The 23,521-nt window shown below is 42.3% G+C and overlaps 1 protein-coding gene across 1 annotated transcript in view; it reads left to right on the top strand.

Annotated features, from left to right (window-relative positions):
* The window catches only part of LOC122808805 (deleted in malignant brain tumors 1 protein-like), a 568,450-nt gene that overhangs the window by 22,487 nt on the left and 522,442 nt on the right, over positions 1–23,521 (top strand). Inside the window, exon 2 of the mRNA XM_044079867.1 lies at positions 14,332–14,458. Coding sequence (XP_043935802.1) covers positions 14,389–14,458 — 70 coding nt within the window. The 5' untranslated portion in view covers positions 14,332–14,388. The remainder of the gene's footprint in view (positions 1–14,331; positions 14,459–23,521) is intronic.

Below are 23,521 nucleotides of genomic sequence, written 5' to 3'. Positions count from 1 at the left end.
TGTGAATGACCTGAGACGTACCTCCCTGGACTACATGAAAAGAGACATAGAGGAGTTCCCTGAGCATGTAGCCCAGGCCGGTATGACCCTGACCTTGAGTAGCATCTTACCCTCACCAAGAATGATGCCACAATATGAAGACAAGATGATCAATTTCAACAATTGGCTTAAGTATTGGTGTCATTCAAAGGGGATCCAATGCCTGTCAGCCTGGGATGACATGCTCGACAAGCCACAATGCTTTGCTAGGGACGGCTTGCACCTGTCACCACTGGGCTTTCGGATATTGGCAAAGGCTCTTGCTACCCCCATAGTGCCTTTTTTAGGCAACGCTCAAAAGACAAACCCACCTCCATAGGTATCAAAAGGGATAAGAAACTAAGAGTAATGCTACTCAACGCCAGAAGTCTAAACCTCAAGATGCACACACTCAAAACTCTCCTTAGCATGGAGAACATCGATAGCTGTGCAGTAACAGAAACCTGGTTCAAGGCTCCCGAGAGCACCCCAGCAGTACCAGTTATACCTCATACCATGCTTTTTGGCCCCAAAACTTGGACCGAACCACAAAAGGAGGGGGAGTATCAATATTCGTTAAAGATACCCACATCTCCAGGTTGGTGGCACAGCACGAAGCATCAGAGACTATCCATGTGCAACTAACAGTGGGTAAAACTGCCTACAAGTTTATAGCCTGCTACAGACCACCCTCCCAAACCCAGGAACCCCACTCGGTCTTCCTGAGAACACTGGAAAATATGAAGGTCTCTCCAAACACCATTATATTGGGCGACTTCAACTACCGAAACATAGACTGGGAGCATTACTCTAGCTCCAACAACCTAGCCCAAAGGTTCCTAGAATTTATAAACTCAAATGCTATGGAACAACTTGTTACCACTCCCATAAGAGGGGAAGACATACTGGACCTGATCATCACCAACATGGGGACTCTATGCTCCAGATCAGAAGTGTATCCCTCACTGGTAAGATCAGACCATAAACTAATCTCACTGGATATTCACATCCCGACCCCACCCTCTGCCCAGAAAACCACAGTGAAAAACTTCACACTCCTCAAAACTGAGGTGGAATCCTTCAAAGCCCTGGGGCCTGTGGAAAATACGGCCCAGACTGCAGAATCCTTTATAACCGCATTCTATGAACACCTTCAGGAATGCATGGATCATGCAATCCCAAATAAAACCAAGACCCAATCCTCCAAAGGCAGACATTTTGTCTGGTGGATCCCAGCCATAAACAAACTATACAATAGAAGGAGGAAGCTACTACATGATAGAGCAAAATCCCAAAAAGGGAAGGCATCTCTGATTAGTATTGCCAAAAAACTACGGGCACTCATAAAATCGTCTAAGGCCAGCTTAGAGAGAAAAATTGCACAGGGCACTAAGGATAATCACAAGGCTTTCTTTAGTTATGTTAGGATCCTTGGTGGCAATTCCCAGATATGCTTAGAATTAGTCCAAAATGACAAAAAATACACCAAACCCACAGACATTTCCAACATCCTAGCTGACAGGTTCAGCGCAAACACCCCCCCCCCTACCAAAAGGGCAAATATCTATCCCAGCAGAGTGCTGCCCCCCTGACATCTCAGCTGCCCAGGTAAGAGCCACCCTCTCCAAAGCAAAAAACACAGCATCAATGGGACCAGACAGTGTCCCGGGCTGCGTCCTACATAACTCCAAGAAGAGCTAAACCCAAACATAAAACTACTGTTCAATCACAGCCTTACTACAGGATATGTAACCAAAGAGTGGCGTACAGCAACAGTGGACCCTCTCCACAAAGGTGGTGCCTCAACGGATCCTGGAAACTATCGCCCCATAAGCCTGACTAGCTTGGTCTGCAAAGCTATGGAAAGGATCATCATGGACCTCATAAATATATTGGGGACCTACAGACACTGGATCCTACCCAGTTCGGCTTTAAGGGCAGATCCTGCCTCTTAAACCTGGTTGATTTCTTTGAAACTGTCACCAAGGCCATTGACTAGGGGAAGGTGGTCCACACAGCCTACCTGGACCTCGCAAAAGCCTTCGATACAATACCCCACTCGGGCATTATAGATAAGCTCACCAGCTTAAATATAAACCCCTATGTCACTAGATGGGTTGCAAACTGGCTCAAGGACAGAACCCACATGGTTAGAATTGCTGGAGCCATGTCAGACTCCAAACCAGTTACAAGTGGCATCCCACAAGGCTCAGTCCTGGGACCTCTCTTGTTCTGTATATATTTCTCTGAGGTACAGGCCAACACGGAAGGACTGTGGCTGACCAAGTTCGCAGATGGCTGCAAACTGGGCGCCATAATCGACTCTCCAGCCGATACAAGCATCCTCCAAAAGGGCCTCATAGAAACAGACAACTGGTGCCAATGCCATGGCCTCAAGCTAAACTCCAAAAAGTGTAGTCATCCCCTTTGGCAAAAACAAAGTGCCCACAAATTACCACATAGGTGGTAATCCATTAAGTACAGAAGAAGTAATTAGGGACCTGGGGACCCAAGTTGATAGCAATCTCTCATTTGACAACCACGTGGCCGAAGTGGTTAGAAAAACATTTTATATAGCCCACCTAATCATGAAGGGATTCACATCTAGATCAGGCGAGGTCATCGTGCCTCTTTACTCATCCCTCATCAGGCCCATAATTGAGTACAATGCCCCTTTTGGGATGTACCTTACCAGACACCTGCAGCAACTGGAAAGACCCCAAAATTACCTCACCAAGAGGATCAAAGGGCTCAAACAGATGCCATATGCTGCCCAGTTAAAGAAAGTCCAGCTCTACTCAGTGGCATACCGCCTGCTCAGAGGCGATCTGTGCCTGACGTATAAAGCCATGTCCAACCCAGAATTAATGGACATGCTGCACCTCAGAAAATCCAAATCCCATCGAGCTACACGCTCGAGAGACTTGAACCTCAGCACTGAAATAAATAGGACATGCGGGATGGACAGATTCATAATCCAGAGGCTCCCTTCACTCTGGAATAAAATCCCAGTCCAGGTTAGGCAGAGTCCCTCATTGACTCTCTTCAAGAGGAATCTTGATGAGTGGATGGGAGATCATAGGTTTACGGGTATTACTTCTGTGTCACTGTTAGACAGAGGCACAGTATACTAACCTCGAAAAAGGGCATAGCAAAATTCATTTAAAATGGGTGGCGAAAGCCAGACATATTCTGGCTAGGCTTATAAATACCCTAGGGCAGATAGCCTAGTATGAACCTATAGATATAGATATAGATGTATAGAAGCAGGATAAAGGTTGGTAAGATAAAAATTAGAATAAAATAAATGAAGAAATAACAAACCAATGGGCTAAAATCCTGGAACTTTATTAGATGTATCCAAAAAAGTGGTAAGCGCTTTCACGGTGACCACACCACTTCATCAGACAACATTAACTAAGAAATAAGTCTTTTATACAAAGTGTGACCAATAAAAGGCCCTTAATTATGATGTCATCAAAAAGTTACTTAGACATAAATAATGTTTTATTTTTCATATGTACTTTTATAAGTGCAATATGTTTGTATACATTTAATAGCTGTTTTTATTCATGATATATGAATGTGTTTTCTGCAGTATGTGTTCTTTTCACAAAGTTGTAACTTTTTGGGCCTTTTATTGGTCGCACTTTGTATAAAAGACATGTATTTCTTAGTTAATGTTGTCTGATGAAGCGGTGTGGTCACAATGAAAGCGCTTACCACTCTTTTGGATGTATCTATTAAAGTTCCTGGATTTTAGCCTGTTGATTTGTATTTTCTTCATTTATTTAATTTACAGTTACCCATCCAGTCATCCAGATTGAGGTTGAAGAGGGCCACTGAGGTGCTCTGTTTGACATGAAGTGAGAGTCTGTTCCAAAGGTGTGGTAACCTCTGGGAGACAACTCTGTCCCTCCAGCAGGTTCTATTAATGTCACATTCCAGGTTAAGGTCTTTAGAGTGAGTAACCTGTGTACCATTTGATTTGTAGATATGCAGCATTTCCAATAAAGCAGGGTCAGAGATTGCCTTGAGAGTGCCTCTGAGTAGTTTGTGTGAAACCGAGTAAAGTGACAGTGATTTCAGAAGATCCACATATGACAGATGCTGAAGACCTTGAATTTTCCTTGTGAGGAAACTTTGTGGTTTCTCCAATTGTTACAGGTGCCTGGAAAGGAACATACCAAAAAGGGGCATTGTACTCAAGTTATTGGCCTGATGGAGGAGGATTACAGGGAGGTTAGAACTTCTTTTTTTTTCTGGAGGCAATGCCCTTACTTACAAGATGAGTGATTTTAGAATGTCCTTCATACCCCTTTGAAGACCTGGTGATAAAGTTAAGATTGCTGTCATCCTGTGTGCCCAGGTCCCTCACCAGTGAGCACGTACTTAGGGTGTTGCTGTTGATGTGGTAGTTAGCAAGAAAACTGCTCTTACTGAAAGGGATGATAATACATTGTTTTGCTTTGAGTTTAAGGCCGTGACTTTGGCACCAATCATTTAAGACTCTCTTGTAGGATGTTGACATCATTTGAAGGTTCTGTGACTTCTCCCAATTTGTAGTCATCAGCAAACTTTGTCAGCCACAGACCTTTAGTTTTTGCTTGTACTTCGGAGAAATAGATTCTGAAAAGCAGAGGTCCTTAGACTGATCCCTGTGCAACACCACTAGTTGCAGGTCTGCTTTTGGAGAAGGATTCCCCTATTTTGACTGTTGTGTGTTCTTTCAGTTAGCCATTTAGTGACCCATCTAACAATATAAAGGTTGATATCTAGCTGGGTGAGTTTGTCAATGATGCCTGAGTGGGGGATAGTTTAAAACACCTTGGTTAAGTCTACATAGGGTGCATGCACAGATTTTCCCTCATCCAGGGCCTTGGTTACTGTCTCAGTCAACCAGGTTTAACAGGCATGATCTCTCCCTGACAAATCCAAACTGAGTAGGGTCAAGTGATTGAATATTACCTTTAGCTTTGTTGATAAGGTCCATGATGGTTTGCTGAATGGCCTTGCAGATGAGGCTAGTCAGGCTAATAAGTCTTTAGTGCCTGGGTCAGTGGAGGCACCAACTTTGTGCAAGGGAATAATGGTGGTCATTTCTATTTAGCTGGGATAAAGTTGGTACTTAAACTGAGTACCCAGTGGTGTTGCCAATTCTTATTTGAGCCCATGTAGGACGCAGCCTGAGATGTTATTGGGTCTCATGGATGCTGTGTTTTTGACCTTGGAGAGGGTGTTTATGACTTGGTCTTTAGAGATACAAGGTAGAGGACTGGTGTTGGGGATGTCATGGGGTACCTGTGGTGGGGACAGGGGGAGTGAAGTCTTCACATAGCCACCCTGTTGGCAGACAGGTTATGTCCACAGGCTCAGTATATGTGGTATGAACTACCAATTTGGTACAAATCTGGGCCTTTCCTTTTAGTTACAGATGTAATTAATGCCTCAGTTGAAGAAGCTAATTTTGGTCCATGGCTTGCTTTGGAGGACTTCACGAGATGTCTTTATTTGCTTGTTTAAGCTGAGGAAGGAGTGTTTCCAATTTGGCGCTCACTCCCTCTTACTCTTAGATAGGAATGTCTTCCTCTTATTGTAAAGCCTGTTAATGGCAGTTGTCTACCAGGCAAGTTTGCTCTTTCTTGAGGAACTTGTTTTGGTCCTTTCAGGTAAGGCTTGAAGTTTGTTTGTTGCTTTCTGAGGGGTAGGGCAGTGAGATGAAGCTATTGTAATCTGTAATGTTATAATCGATGTCAACCAGCTGATTGAGGACATTTGAGTTAATAAAGCCAAGGAACCTTTGAGCAAGTGAGTGTGAACATAAGTAATTTACCCAGTCAAAAGTCACCCAAAACCATGGTGTTCAGATCTATCTTGATAGACTCAAGTAGATCCAAATAGGACTGGGTGTCCTGATTCATGGAGGGGGTCCTGTAGCTGGCAATAACTTGGATAGGTGTCCTACAAACATTTAATTGCACCTGACGTATCTCCAGGGAATCATACCGTTTAACCAATCTGGAGGTGTATTTATCTTTAATGAATATTGGTACACCACCTCCTTTAGTTTAACGACTTCAGTTTGTGGTTGAATGTGTGGAATGAGGTATAACCTGGTATGGCTGGGGTGCTCTACACAGCTTTGAATCAGGTCTCCGACTTTGCACAAATGTCTGCTTCTTCCAAGGTGAGGGCTGCTTCCAGTGAGTGCAATTTCATGTTAAGACTCCTAGCGTTTAGCAGTATAACTTTGAGGTTGTTTTTAGATGGAGTTTTAAATTGTTCTTTGACCCCCTTTTTTCCCGTTTTCTGCATGGGGTTGGGGTGTGGTGTCAACTGTTATCATTTCTGTTGATTCAACGCCACACTCCTTCCTTCTTACAGTCATTCCTGTCTTTTGCAGGTCTTCTCTGACACAATCCATCCATCTCTTTGCTGGACGACCTCATTTCCTCTTGCCTTCTTTAGTCTGTTCGAAATCTTCTTCACCAGATTTTCTTCTGCTTCTCTGCACAAGTGCCCAAACCACCGTTACCTGTTCTCTTTGACCTTTTCTGCAGTTGGAGCTACTTTAGCTTCTGCTGTGATGTCCTGATTTTTTGTCTGTCCCACAGTGTGCATCTTGCCATCCATCTCAGACACTTCATCTCCATCACCCAGTGCTTCCTTAACTGGTCTTCCTTTACTGTCCAGGTTTCTGTAACGTACACTAGTTGCACCACTGTTTTACTTTTCAGCTTCTTTGGCATTCTTTTGTCATGTCACCCCCTGACATTGTGCCAGTTGGCTGCAGCCCCTCTAATTCTAGCTTTTATCTCCTTGTTCAGACTTCCCTTCTCTTGACTGTCCTCCTCAGATACTTGAAGCTGTTAACCTGTTCTTCTGTCTCAATTCACAGCTGATTTTCTCCCATTTGTTGCCATTACCACTGTCTTATCTGTACTCAGTTTCTTCTCATGTGCCATCAGTTCTGCATTCAATTCCTATATCCTTTGCTGAAGTTTTTGTTCAGAGCCTGCCTGTAATACTGCATACATTGTCTGCATACAGCAGCTTTGTTCTGTCCTGTCTGACAAGTTTGCTAATATAGTCCATCAGAATTATGAGCTGAACTCTGCACACGCAGTCCCAGAGGGAACCCCTTTGTATTGAATAATTTGTTCTTTTACATTGCCAGCACTAATTCTGTCAGTGTTTCCAGCACTTTGATTCACTTCTGGACAGGCCATATCTGCTTTCTCGGGACCTTGTTACTTTCTTTCTTCAAGTCTAGGGATACTGTTTTCTCATGTCTAACTTCTCAACTATCTGTCTCACTGCAAACATCAAGTCATTTGTGCTACATTCAGATCTGAATCTGAACTGCTAATCTCCCATCTTGTTGCTACTTTGTATACTCTAGTATAGATCACCTTGTCTATAACTTTCATGGTGTGTAATAGGAGTTTGATACCTCTGTGTTGGCATGGTTGTGGATGCCCCTTTTGTTGTACACTGGCCCTAGTATGCTTATTCTTCAATCATATGAGCTACACCTTTCTCTAGTAACTGCTGTAAGCACCCTCAGGAGCCATTTTCCCCTATTTCAGCCAATATCTTTATTATATCTGTGATCTCCTCTGAGCCTGCTGCTTTCCCTGACTTCACTTTTCTTAATGTTGTTCTTACTATTTCTGTCGTGAGCTCCTCCTCTTCTTTCATTGTAGGCTGTGTCTAGGGCAGTACATCTTTTGTGTGGTTTTATTTCTTCAAAAGCTGCTGGAAGTACTTTTTTTTTTAATCTGTGTGTGATTTCCTGTGTGTACTGGTGAGCAGGTTGTTGCTGGCATCTCTTAAAGGGTGTCCGACTATCCTTTTTATCGTTCCGTCTTTGCCTTGCAACCTGATGGCGTTTCTTTGTGTCATGTTCTTCGGTATTGCAACAGCTGTCTTAGTCTCTGTTAGCTAACCAGTTTTCCTTCTTATCCTTGTCCATCTTTTCTGTCTGCCAATTTTTCCTGCACTCCTCCTTTTCATGACTTCCTGGACTTCTGCATTCCATTACTAGCTTTTGTTATGCACCTTATTTCCATAACTCACTTGAGGTATTAGAGCCTTGAGTAATGTCTTGAATTCCTGTGCTTTCTCTGTCAGCTTCTGGGTCTTCAGCCTATTCTCTGTTGACCTTGGAGCCTTCTCTGACCGCTGCTTTTGCAGCTGATTGTGGCAATTGGTGATTCATGCTGTGAGCCAGCTGTTCACTGAGGATGACTTTGCAGTCACTGATTCTACCCTAGTGTCCTTTCTGTATTAGGAGGAAGTCTGCCTGAGTTGTATGTTGGCTACTCTTGTATGTCATCTTTTGGCAGCCTCTGCTGACTTGTGTTGGCCACTAGCAAGCCAGACCGAAGTCTAGAATGGCCTCTCCTCCTTTTACTTCTGTTCCACCCATGTGGATTAAGGCATTCTCCTATCCTGTTCTGTCTGCCATAATATTTGTATTTCAAGTCACCCATTATGAATACTAGTTCCTGTTTTCCTGCTTTATTTAGTAGGTCCTAAAATTGCTGTCTGAATGCACACCCCCCCCCCCCCACACACACACACACACACAGACTGTGTTGCTGGCATAGGCTGTTAGAAATACTGCCCTACTCTTACACTGGAGTCTGATTTGTGTGTCTGTCACTAATTCTGATGGCACCCCTCACTGTCTTCTGAAGCTTCACTATCACCACAATTCACACACTATTTCTAGTCCTCCTTCTAAGTAGTAGACTCTATATTCCAAGCCACGTAGCTTTGCTTCACTGCGCTTCCTTTATCTTGAATATATAGGATGTCCAGCCTCTTGTCCTGTCATCCTTTTCCAAACTGCATCATGTCAGTGAACCTACACTGACTGTAGTAATCCTTAGTTCATGTTTGGCAGATTGATTAGTTTTACATCCAGCTTTTAGTCACCAGAGCTATTCCCGGTAACCTAAGCTGATCAACTGGCCACTCGGTAGCTTATTAACACAGGGCTCCCCAGCCCACTATACTGATAAATACTCATGCCCATTTTTGGCAAGATTAGTCTACACAACCAAATCACCTAGATCCAGTTTTTACATAGTGGCTCGTCCAGATACTGCACACAGTCTATGATCCATGCTCTCCTGTCTTGAGGATACTGTGAAAAGCAGTTGGTCTCTACAACTCTTACCCCTTTAAGCATCATCTAAAGTTTGTTTTTCTGCTCATAACTCCAGTCCTGGCAGAGTTTGAGGTAGAAACACTTGGCAGGTTTTGGGAGGTGGGAGGAACTTCACTGAGACACCGGTAGAGCATGCAGACTTCATTCTGGCAGGGTGCTCAAGGACTGAACCTTGAACCTTGTGAATGGGAAGCAAATACTTTAATCATTGTGGTTAAACTGTTCTCCCTTCTGTTTGCTGTGACCTCACCCGAGGAAGATTCTTTAAATGCATACTTAAATTATGTACTTGTCTGTGAATACAGTAGGCAGCATGCATAAATAATGTAGACCACTGAAAGCTGTTTATGCAAGAGAGAAAAGGTAATGGTCTTTTTAGAACCAAATGTTATGCTCATGAAGAACAAAGTATTAATTGAATTTATACAGACCCTCAGATTTGCACACTGTTACCCATCAGAGTGAATTTCTATACAAGGCATTTGTGTGATGCATTCTGCCCACAATTCTCTCTGTCTCTCTCTGTCTCTCTCCATTGATTGCATTCCGATATCCAAATAAAGAAAAGTCTGTTACGCTCTTCTGTAGTGTGAGACCTGATTTTTACAAACGTTAAGCACCTCCTGTTTCTGCTGATAGTCGGGTATCATTCTAGGCAGATAAACCTGCAATTACTTGCCAGCAAGTGACGGGAAAGAGTTAACTTTTTTTTTTTATTATTTCTGTCTGTGCCAGTAACATGACCCTGTTTTTTTTTTTTTTTTTTTTAACATAACAGAATGTCTTACACTCATTCGCCAGCACTCATTAACCCCAGCTGTAATTCTATATCCTTTTAAGAATGTCAGAAAATTATACTCTGTGCCTATAACATAGTCTATAACTTAGTGCAAACATACAGTTTAAATTACAGTTAAAATTTTCAGTTTAACATATAACCATTTAAGCTAACGCTGCATACTTACCAAAGCCTAAGGAAACGCTTGGAGTCGGTGTTAGCCCACTTCGCTCACCCTCGCTGCATTCGGGCTTGCTCTGGTCCCCTTCCTGCCCCCTATTCTCACCCGCCCCCACTACTTCTACTTTTATTCTAACATTTAATCACCTGACCTGTAGTCCAACCCCTAATTCCCTAACTAGCCCTAACCACTCATTCTACCTCCCCCCACCTCCAATCCAATTACATCCCACACTGATCCCACTCCCAACTACACACCTCCACCCTCACACACAACCAACGAGGAATCCTAGTTGTACTACTCAAAGTAGTATCATGTTACCTAAACTCACATCCCTATGACTAGCTCTACTATCGCTAACCTTCCTAACTTCCTTACAAACAGACCTGCTGCTGCACAACTACTACTATCACACTAGCCCACCCTCTGAAACCGACTCACACTTCTACATCTACCCTACAATCATAAATCTTACAACTACATATTACTCACTAACAAAAATGACACCATCTCACCACACTAAAAAAACCTCTCATAGACCAAGCTCACAAACAGTTAGTAAAAAACACATACTGACACTCCTACAAACTCTGCTAACCTCTGGTGACATTCACCCAAATCCAGGTCCCCTGTCAGCCAGACAAACATCTGACCTGCTAATCCTAAATCTCAACATAAGAAGTATTACCAACAAGCTAACAGACCTACATGCACTGATAGCCCACTACAACCTTGATATACTCACCATTGCAGAGACCTGGCTGAAACCCAGTATCCAAGATGAAGCCCCCTCCCCCCAGGGTATACTACACTTAGATCTGATTGCCATTCTCTTTAAAAGCACCCTTACCCTCCAGCTCCTGCACACTACACCCACTTTTTAGTCCTATTTTCTTTCCTATCCATAAACACCAAGAAGATCCATATAATATGCTGCTACATACCTCCAGGCAACAACTCACTCATAATAGAAGACATCCTACACTGGACAAAGGACAATCTACCTCCGGAAACAATGCTACTAGGAGACCTTAACACTGACTGGGCAGCCTGTAATTCCAGCAGCCCCTCAACACATATCAATCTATATGGGTTCTCTCAACTAATTGAAGAACCAACTAGAATAGATGAGAAAACAGAGAGAATCCATACTGGACTGGACACTAACCAACTATCCCAAACAAAACTATACAGTAGGCTGTCTCTCAGGTGATGTAAGTGATCATCTCCCCACCTTCCAACTCCACAAGCACTCCAATAACCCCAAACCAGTAGTCTACAAATTTGTACGAGATGACCGTAACCTTATCCCACAATACCTAAATACTGTCCTAAGCCACTGCAACTGGGAACCACTACGGACACTTCGATTAGACCAGGCAGTAGACTACTTCAGTACTACCTTCTCTAACATCCTTAACAGTCTATCTCCCAGCAGAAAGATCAGAGTTAAAGCCAACTATGCACCCTGGCTAAATAGGAACACCAGAGCCTTACTAAAAGCTAGTGTTAAAGCCTGGAAAATCTGGAAAACTGACAAAACTCGTAGCTCCAGGTAATGCTATCAACAGCTTAGAAACAAGGCCAAGACTGAATCCAAAGTAAACAAACAAAACTATTTTCTTAGCACCCAAAGGAAATATTCAAATAATCCACAAAAATTCTGGCATGCCATTAACTCCCTACTAAAGCCAGGCAAAACCACAACTCCAGCACCCAGATCTACTAACAATACCCTAGACATAGCTTCTCAATTTAATAACCATTTTACTAAATCCATCTTATCCCTGTCCAGTCAAATAACCAAAAACAGTCTACCCCAATCGCAACCTAACCTATCCCATACCACCCCCTCTTTTAGCCCATCACCATTACCCACCTCAACTATCAAAAAACTCCTCCTAAAACTAAAGCCAACCACACTAGCAGCTGATAACATACCTGCTGCATACCTAAAAATGGCTAGTGACTCCCTATCATATCCTGTCTCCATCCTTATCAACCGCTCCATACTAGAATCCTACATACCCAAACTCTGGAAAGTATCTCACATCATTCCTCTCCATAAAGGAGGTAATTCTTACGAATTCTCCTACTACCGACCTATTGCCATCCTTTGCCCCTTATCCAAATTCTTGAGAAATGCATCCACTTCAAGTGATGACATTTCTTAACACACACAATCTACTAGCTAACACACAACATGGTTTCCGTCCACATCACAGCACTACCACAGCCCTTCTATCCTTCACTAATTATATAAACCTTCACAGGAATGATGACAAATATGTATCAGCCATTTTCCTAGACCTTTCAAAAGCATTTGATATGGTCTCCCACTCCATTCTACTAGACTCACTAACATCATTATCCTTCACCTCCTCTACTATAGTCTGGTTCAGAAGCTACTTGTCTGACAGGTAACAATCAGTCCAGTGGAAAGGAACTCTGTCTACACAACTTCCAACCACCATAGGAGTCACACAGGTCTCTATACTGGGCCCGCTATTGTTCTCTATTTTCACAAATAACCTCAATAGCTCTACACAACATGCCACACTCCTACAATATGCGGATGATTCAACCCTGATCTGCTCTGCCTCATCTCCCACCACCCTACATACATTCACTCAAGATACCTTTAACTCAGTAGAAAAATGGATATCGGGTATCCAACTAATTCTAAATCCCAAAAAGACAAAACTGCTACTATTTACCCCAATAGATAAAAAAAAAAAAAAAAAAAAAAAAAAAAAAAACCTGTCCTTTACCATAACATCTAAGGACTTCACCACCATCTCCCCTTCTAACCACACCAAACTTCTAGGCATTGAAATAGATAATAATCTCCACTTTGTTCACATCTCATCCCATAAAACTAGGCTCCCTATACAGGCAGAAGAAGTCCTTTCTCTCTCAAAAAGCAAGAGTCACTCTTGCACAAAGCCATCTCCTCTCAACTCTATTATATGCAGCACCAATCTTTACCCAAATCAGACAATGTGACCTAGACAAACTAGAATCATGCTACAATAAAATAGCCAAGTTTGCTACTAACTCAACCTATAGAACCCGTCACTGTGCTGCACTAAAAGAACTAATATCCTGAAAAAACCCTTCATTATCCAACCTACTTACTGTCTATACTGCAAACCGGTACCTAAGATCCAGTGAAAAATCTGTCATCTCCATCACCAAGGCTAACAATAATGCAGGGAAAGCGCTCTACTCCCACACCGTTGCCAGAAATTGGAACTCTCTTCCCCTATCCGTGTCCACTGCCCTCTCCACATCCATATTCAAAAACTCCCTCAAATTGCACCTTCTTAGTACCTGGTTGTGCCCTTGTATCACATAACCCTACCCATACTACTACTAACTCCCCAAACTCCTCTCTGATCACATGCTGGATCTCTGATCCCCTGTAGGCTTGGTCATCTGAAAGGGTACTTTTAACTATAGAATCTTACTTGATAAAATTTTCTTCTCTTACCAATGTATAACTGACACTGTCTTTTTACCCATGTTCTATATCTTCTTTTACCTGGAGTGATTTATTAATTTCTTGTTATATTACTATGCTCAGCATATATGATAAAACCTGTTTTATGTATTCTGCTGGATGTACTGTATTTGTATAACTTGATGCTGGAGCTTTTCTCCCCAGGCCTCTGCTGAAAATGGACCTGGTCCAGTCGGAATTTCCCAGTTAAATGTAAAATAAAATAAATAAATGCTTGTGGCTTTGAAAGATGGCAACACTTGGCAGTTTTTCTGTAACTAGAAGTACACGGACCAGATAAGGCTCCATGCCCTACAAGGAATTATGATCAGGTCTCTGATCATAACCCTTTTATTATTATGTACTTTCAATGTGGATGCCAAAGCTTGACCTCTCTGTGAATTTGTTGGCATCCATGTCTGGAACACACAATAAGCCAGTTAGGTTCAGTGACCTGCTCATAATTTAGTTGCAACAGAAATATGACTTCACTGTTTGCCTGTTTTGGTTTGGCAATCAAATATCCACACTGGCTGAAGTAATATTGTTTTTCACTCTATTGCAAGATGCAGTCAGATTTTCAGAATGCTCACAGTCAAGTCAGTGTTTTTTTTTAAGCAGAATATTGAATATGTTCGAAACAAAATGTTTAATTTTTCTTTCATCTCTTCAAGAACATTACAATAACAGATGAAGATAACTTCCTAAACAAGAGTTGGCAAAAACAAGACATGAATTCTGCTTCAGAAATACTGATTGCAGCCCTCTTTCTGTTTGCGTCTATTCATGTGTCCATTTCAGGTAAGGTGTGTGTGTGTGTGTGTGTGTGTGTGTGTGTGTGTGTGTGTGTGTGTGTGTGTGTGTGTGTGTGTGTGTGTGTGTGTGTGTGTGTGTGTGTGTGTGTGTGTGTGTGTGTGTGTGTTATTTTTTGCATGTGTTTGAGTCTGCGGAGCTATGATTCTCCGTGTGTGTCTGTGGTAACCTGTTACTTGATAGTGCTGTTTGTTGTACATTTAATAGCAGTATAGCATGTATAGGGTGCACTTAATTATGTGGAGACAGATCTTCAGATGATACGAAATCTTATGACTATTTGTTTTACTTGTTATTGTTATTTCATCGATCAGTTTCCCCATTGGTGTTCATCCTATTACCTGCAGGTATCTGGGGAGAAAAGCTCCTCATAACCATTTCATATTCAGTGCAAGAGGCAAATCTTGCTAAACTGCTGCCATCGCTGCAAACAAAGGAAGTACAACTAGAAATCCAGGGGGGAAACATCAAGGCTGGGATACTAAGATGAGAGCTGTGCACAGGAGTTCGCTTTGTGTGGCACATAGCTGTGCAGACAGTGCATTGTCTTAATTCTCATGCCCTCCACGTAGCCGATAATTGGTACTTTGCTATATGATATTTAACTGTGAACCAAACCCATGTTTTTCATGGGTTTAGTTTACCAATCACGTAGACAAAAAATAAGGATGTTGTTAACATGTATAGGTGTAAAAGCCAGCCTCGGCAGCCTACACAAATATTCAGTTTAAAGACTGAGAAACTGGCATAATTGTAGCATCTTCGTATTTGCTCACACAGTCAGAAATGGTGTCCCTTGGTTAAGTACAGATTTAGTGTACAAGCACTTAATCCTTTCTCCTAGATACCAAAGGGAATACTTAATGGACTGTGACAGAGGGGTCTATCTTTCATTGCTCTGTTTAAATGCAAATGTGTGATATGATTAAAATAACCTCCATAAAACATTTACTTGGACAGTTTTGTATTGAAAATTCATAGCCTGTGCATTTACAGTTCACTAACGTAAGGCTTAGTGTTTTGATGAAGAGCTAATAAATTAAGTGCAGAATGGAGGGCTATAAGATTTTAAGTGCAGATGCCCACACTAATAGCCCCTGTGGCAAACTCCCTGGTGTAGTAGCTCTTGGAATAGTTTTACATGGTTTTGGCTCTACTACAACATCACAGTCGCATAAGCTGTTTACGCTTGTGTGTATTCTCTTTTCCCAATTGTTGTGTGGCCCTGGAGTTATGTATAAGAAAGAGGCCATGTGGATGTAAAGTACTCCCACTTCTCACACACACACACACACACACACACACACACACACACACACACACACACACACACACACACACACACACACTTGAACATAAGCTTCCCCCCTGCAAAAAAAAAAAAAAAAAAAGAATGTTTGTTTGATTTTCCACAAAGCTTCAGCAGGTGTATATTTTCGTTATATTTTATTCTGAACACAGATTGTGTACTGAAAGGGGAATGGAATACATGGGATAGCAAAACATATACAAAATTATACCTTTTTATATATTTATTTTAAAGATCATTTATAGCAGGTGAGATAATGTAAATTGTAGTGCACATGGTGATAGAGTAATGTAAAATATGCATGGTTTCTGCAGGGGACTGGGTGTCTCAAGGAAGATTAAATATTTTAATTAAAATAATTATAATGAAGATGCTTTACTTGTTGTGGGAGAATTGAATTTTCCATATGTTACTTAGGATACTTGCATGTCTTCAAATTGGTTAGAGTAAGAGTAGCTGTAGATTATTACAGAAAATGTCTACAGGCAGATAGTAAACGTACCATTTAGAGTATGTAAATGGACATGTAATTACATGGAAATGAAGTGCAGTATCATTATAGCATAATGAGATGCAAATATAGTAAGACTTTGCCAAAAGCACGTCATCCCTCATAGTCATTAGGTGCAAAGTGGTGCCTGAATATAAAGGTAAAGTTTTGAAGAATTCAGTGAGTATAACAGCATTTAAAAGGAATGCTGAAACTTAGAGTTGCATCTGGCAAAAATACCTGAAGCGGCAATGGAGACACTTGTGTCACTAATGTCCATCTTGGAATGTGGCATGGCAGCAGGTGCATTTGTGTCATTAGTGTCCACTTTGGAATGTGACATGGCAGCAGGTTTCATGATTCAAAATGGTACGAACACAGCATAACATTTCCTCCCTGATAGGTCAGTTGTCCACAATTGCCTTGGCATGGATAAAGATATATAAGGTACAACTTGACCTGTAAGGCCCACAGGCAGGATGTGTAGGAATGTGTAGCCTTCCTGTAGTAGTACATAGAAATCTAAGTATATCTACTGAGACCTTTCAGAGACAGATGGGGAAACGTGGAGTATTTCAGAGAACTTGACCATAGAATATTTGATACAGTATTCTTCAAAAAAATTTGACACCTGTATGAACACATTTATTTCTTGAACACAGCAACTAACTCAGCATGTGTGACTTCCTGCTAACCTCCCTGAAGTGTAGGGAGATGTAGACTGCAGACAAGTGGTAATAAAGGCCACATCTGGTGTCCATGGACAACAGTACACTTACTAGAAAGGGTTATTGTTCTATCAACTTCCAGGTATTGTACAGTGCACAGGGGCTCATGACCAATGTACCTTTGTAGCACCATCTCAGAATACTATTTTTTTACTTTCATAGCACTGCTACTAATGAATGCCATTTCCTTGGACAAATACCAGGATGTTCAAGGCTGGCAGTTGTGTTGTGGCAGTATGATGTTTTGTTGGAAAAGGCACATGGTTGTGTCATATCCTTTAAAAACAAGGTACAGGCAAGGATCAAGAATTTTAACCCATTTTAGATACCTTCATTACTTAAAGCAGTGAGGTGTGCATCCAGTCTAATTGTATGTACCAGCTGTACATTATTCCATCCATCAACCAGTCTGTATGAGAACAACTTGCCAGTTGTGTTAAGGCACTCTAAAATCTTATTTGCTTTACTGCATATTTTTGCAACCCCCCCCCCAAAAAAAACAACAAAAAAAATTAGATCTTGAAAACGTGTGCACTGTAAAATGTTTCCTCTCTTATCTTCTACAGGACAGTAAATCTAATATAATGTGTACTGTCTAGATATTACATTCTTTTAAAATAACATATCAGAACATAAATATGTTGGATGTGCTAAATGGGGTAGAACACTGATCTCACTGGACATCTTAATCTCAGCCTAAGCTGATATTTGGTAAGAGGTGTTCAGAGTTTTGTATATGTGTTTTGTGCTATGGATGCCACATTAGTGGTCCATATTCCAATTTTGACATAAGACATATTTTTTTATCAGGTGTTCCTTCCTACCCTCAGAATTTGTAAGTGTATATCTTGTAGTCCGATTGGCCAAGAGACAAACCACTTCAATATGTTCTTCAAAGGAGAGCTTCTTCTCCACAAGTACTCCCAAATCCCCAAAAGATTTTCCCCTTTGTTCTATATTTTTCGTAATATAAGCTTTGTAATATTTATTTGGCCAAAAGGACTTGTATTTAGTTTGTTTTTATGCTTATCTTCATTTTAATTTACCATGGCCATTCACTGAAGTAGTCTAATCCTTTCAGCTGGATTCCTGTATCCGACTCTGAGTGAACCGTTTTTCCCAATTTACTGTCATCTGCTTAAATATTTGGTATTGCTGATTTTTTTTTCCTTCTCCATTAACTTCACCCGCACAATACTCCTGTGAAATCCCTTCGAGCATATTCCCTTGACTATCAATAGGGAGCAAGTCGTCATGGAACTTTAATACAAAAAACACTGCTTCACTGGACCCCAACAGTATCCATGGTGTCCTCCTAAATATCTTAAAACATGACCTAGCAGGACCACTTTAGGCACTTTTCAACTACAGCCTCAAAACAGATTACATGGCAGGAGAATGAAGAGCCGCAGCAGTTATTCATCTTCATAAGTGGACCATCAACTGAACTAAGGATCTACAGACCCATCAGTCTGCAAAGTCTAATATGCAAAGCCATGGAATGAATTATCATGGAAATGATCAACAAGGACATTGGCAAACTGACACTGGACCCATCCAATTTAGGCTATAAGGGAAGATCTTGCCTGCTCAACCTGGTAAAATTCTTCGAGTTGGTCATTGAGGCTTTGGATTAGGAGAAAACACTGCATACCACCTACCTTTAACCTGGCCAGAAGTTTGATACGATACTCCACTGAGGTATTGTTGACAAATTCTCAGAACTATTTATAAATCTTTACTTAACTCATTGGATTCCTGGCTGCCTCACAGGACCCAAGAATTCAGGATTATTGAGACCACCTCCAACAGGAGACCAGTCATTAGCGGAGTATCCCAAGGCACTGTTGGACCAGCTCCTGTCTTGCATCTACTCCTTGGAAGTAGGTGTTAATGTCAAAGGCCTCTAGCTCACCAAGTTCACAGATGACTGTAATTTGGGAGCTATCGTAGATCCCTCCCCCCGGCATCAGCATCCTACAAGAAGGTCCAACAGAAACAAAAGTCTGGTGGCAAAATCATGAATTAAAACTCAATATAAAGAAATGCGTTATAGTGTCCTTTGGGAAATTACCTACCCAAGCTAATTTGGCAATAAACCACCCCTAAGACTTGACCTGATGGTTAGAAATCTGGGAGTATATGTAGACTGTAATGTGCTCCTTCAACCATTGTGTAGCCGAGATAGCAAGAAAATCATTTTGTGTTACTCAGCTCATAGGGGTATGGCATCCCATGTCCAAGCAAGTCCTAGTACCACTCTACTCTGTCCTTGTCAGACTCCTCATTGAGTACAGTGCCCCCTTTGGCATGTTCCTAACCAGGCACTTGCACCCTCAAAAGATTCCTCACCAGGAGCATCCAGGGTATGAGTACCCTGCCCTACACAAATTGCCTTAAGGCCTTATTTCTGTACTTGGTCCACAGGTTACTGTGAGGTGATCTATGTCTGGCATACATCTTCAGATCCAGCTCTGATGGATCTCTTGTACATCCACAAAAACAGCACCATAAACACCCCAATCTGGCCCCCATGTCTCTGGACAGAGGTCAGCATAAGTAAATCAATCCCTAGCTAACAATACCCCCCATATAGACCCTAAGCTACTTCTTTGCTAACCCACCCCACCATATAGGTATCCAAGGAACTTGGGAACAAAAGTATTTTGTATGGCACAGCTAGGATTGTAAAGACTCTGGTGGTTATTAGCATATTCTGCGACTGCTGAATCCTACACAAAGGTACTTTATAAGCACCTACATGAGTGCATGGATCGTGCCATCCCTAACAGAACCAAGATGCTATCCTCCCAAAAAGGAAGCCAATCTGATGGTCTCCTGCCATAAACAAACTCTACAACAGAAGAAAGAAACTGTTGCAAAAAAGTAAAATCCCATGACTGGAAGAACTCCCTGGTCAACCTCAGTAAGAAGCTGAGATTCCTCATAAAATCCTCCAAAGCTAGTTATGAAAACAAAATTACCACTGATTCTAAAGACAACCACAAAGCATTCTACAGCTATGTCAAGAATCTCAGTGGCAACACTCCAGATCTGCTCTGAGTTATAGCACAATGGTACTAAATATATAGAGCCAAATGATATTGCCAACATCCTGGTAGATAGGTTCAGTGCTAACTTTACTCCCCCAACTCGCCCCCTAAAGGGACCATCTCTATACCGGAGGAATGCGAAGATGTTCATTGCGTTTCACTGTTGCAGTCATTACTCTTGGGTTATTCTGCTGGCAGGCTACCTGCAGTCGGCCTGAATTCCAAAGTCTAGGTCTGGCGTCGGTTGCTGTCGCCTCTTCCCTGACGTCAGTGCGCCTGGGGTATAAAAGATGCAGCTGACGCCATTTTCTTCGGTCTTTCTTGCCGTGCGGTGCCCGAAGCAAAAGCAATTCACAAGTGCTGGTCGGCCGACTCCTGAGATTTTCAAAGACGAATTTCAGATCCAAAGTCTTCATTAAAGCTAAGTACCTCGTTGGGGAAACTTTTTTTCTTGCTCCAGACCGATGTCAGAAAAAGTTAACAATTGTATTTCTTGTGGGAAGCAAATACCGCATAAGGATTTTTATTCTTACTGTATTCCTTGCCTAGGCCCTGATCACAATGTTGCTAGCTGTCTGTTTTATGCTAGATTTAACCAACGCACTATTAAGCATCGGTTCGATTTTGCTTTTCATTACTTTGACCGAAAATTCAATTATATAATGCCGTCAGAACAGCCGATGCCTGGAGTTTCTAAAAACCGCAATTAAAAAGATAAGGACAGGCATCTGAGATCCAAAACCGACAACAAGGCTTTTGCTAAGCCAGTCGCCGGTTCGCTGGTTCTCAGTGAGGCGCTTTCGCAGCCCCTGACACCCGCTACCTCAGAGCCACAGGCCGCTGACTACTCCCACGTGGAGCCAGCTAGGCCTCTGGATACTCAAGGTATTGGACACTCAGAAACCATTCCCTCCGATGGGTCCAGAGCCGCTGAGCAGGCATCGGCTTCTGAGGGTTGTTTTCAGAACTACACAGTTATATGTAAAGCCTACTTCAGCTTCCAAAGCAAAGACTAAAGCAGCTCTAAAGACAAAGAAACAAGTACAGCATTCTCCTGGACAGACTTCCATGCCTAAAAAACAGATGCTCAAAATGGCCGAAGACCTAATTACTTTGATCAGGGGTTACCATCCCCCTCCTGACAAGAGGCCTAGGTAAGAGACAGACTATGAATCTTCTGATCAGGTTTTTATTTCCTCTGACTCCTCTTCTGCACAGGAATAATGACTTTGTGGGACACAGCATTGACTTATCAAGTACACCTGCAAGCATAATTCCTGCCAGGAAAGAAAAATACTCTGGCAGACGAACTAAGCAGAAACCTCACGGATCCCCATGAGTGGAAACTGGATCCACAAGTCTTCAGCATGATAACAAAGAAATGGGGACGCCCAGACATAGATCTATTTGCCTCCCCTCACAACTGTCAACTACAGAGATTCTGCACAAGGACCTATCACAAGCAGGCATGGAAAGTGGAAGCTCTATCATTCTGCTGGAAAAGCCTAACCGTATATGCCTTTCCTCCTCTGCCTCTCCTCCCCAAGGTACTCCGAAAGGTCAGACAAGAAAAGCCAAAAATGATTCTTATTGCCCCAGACTGGCCCCACCAGCACTGGTACCCAATCCTAAAAAGCTTGTCTCAAGGCCCAGCCTGGACATTGCCTCTTATTCCTCACTGACCCAGCGAAACAATCGGATCTTGCACAGCCAACTCAATTCCCTAAATTTGGCAGCATGGCGGATAATGTAGCCATTCAGAACACACCTCTCTCTAAAGCAGTGATGGATGTTATTTTGGAGGCCAGGAGGCCCAGTACCAGAAAATCTTACGCAGAAAAATGGAAAAGATTCTGTATTTGGAACCAGGCACAAGGAATTGACACGTTTGTACCAAATATTCCTCAGATTTTACAATACCTAACTGAGATGCCTTTTAAAATCCATGTCTCTGCCATTTCAGCTCATTACAATACAGAACCACCTATTTTTTCTCATCCATTGCTAAGGCAGTACCTCAGGGGGCCAAAAACATAAGACCACCAAGGAGAGCCCCACTACCTGCATGGGACCTCAATTATGTCTTGGAAAAAACTCACACTGCCACCTTTTGAACCAGCCAATACAGCTGATATAAAGTTCTTATCTTGGAAAACAGCTCTGCTCCTAGCAATAACCTCTGCAAGACGAGTCTCAGAGTTACAGGCACTCATGGCTGTGGAATCTTTCATCATTTTCCATCCAGACAGGGTTTCTCTAAGGACGAACCCAACATTTATGCCTAAGGTAGTGTCCAGTGTGGCCTTTAACCAAACCATTCATTTGCCTACTTTTTATCCCAACCCACAGATTAAGGGTGAGAGACTCCTGCATTCTTTGGACATACACATACAGCTACGTTTCTACTTGGACAGAACTAAAGCTTTCAGAAAGACTGAGCAACTCTTAGTGGCATGTGCTGCAGGATCTCAAGGAAAGCCTATCTCAAAGCAGACTATTTCAAAATGGATAGGAAACTGCATTCATTTCTGCTACTCTCAACATGGCAAATCAGTGCCTAAGGGCATTAGGCCACATTCAACCAGGGCAGAAGCCACTTCAGCAGCCTTTCTCAGAGGAGTACCAACCAAAGACATTTTAGAGGCTGCAACTTGGGGTTCAGTGCACAATTTTAGAGGCTGCAACTTGGGGTTCAGTGCACACTTTTACCAAGCACTACCATTTACCCCTCTACTCTAAATCCAGAGCAGGGTTTGCCACTGCAGTTCTGCAGGGCCTTATAGCCTCTCCTAATCCTATTTAGGCCCAGCCACCCAACCTCAGCTTTGGGATTCAACCCAAGAGTAATGACTGCAACAGTGAAACACTATGAACATAGTACAGTTGTGTACCTACCATAAATGTAGATGTTCGAGTGTATTCACTGTTTCAGTCTAGGTTACCCACCCACCATCCCCCTTTTCTTTGCTGGGACTTATTTATACCTCTCTATCCTATACAGCCTATGTGGTGTATTTGCTTGTAGATGAAGGAAATGTTTATTTTACTGCATGCATAATTTTTAGCCTACCATCTTGGGGGCACCTGACATCTGGGGCAAGAAATACTGAAGAAAATGGCATCTGCTGCATCTTTTATACCCCTGGCGCACTGACGTCAGGGAAGAGGCAACAGCAACCGACGCTGGACCTAGACTTTAGAATTCAGGCCGACTGCGGGTAGCCTGCCAGCAGGATAACCCAAGAGTAATGACTGCAACAGTGAATACACTCAAAACATCTATATTTATAGTAGGTACACAACTGTACTTTCCTGAAATCACGGTTGCACAGGTAAAAATCTCTCTCCAAAGCCAAGAACACAACATCTATGGGTCCTGACAACATCCCAGACTGCGTTTAATGAACTAGAGAATGAACTGGCAGCCCACCTAAGCACCATGTTCAATCATATCCTCACCTCAGGCTTTGT

Source organism: Protopterus annectens, chromosome 1.part1, assembly GCF_019279795.1.
Source record: "Protopterus annectens isolate FY-2018-M chromosome 1.part1, PAN1.0, whole genome shotgun sequence".
Lineage (NCBI taxonomy): Eukaryota > Metazoa > Chordata > Ceratodontiformes > Protopteridae > Protopterus > Protopterus annectens.
This window is presented reverse-complemented; position numbering and strand designations above follow the sequence as displayed.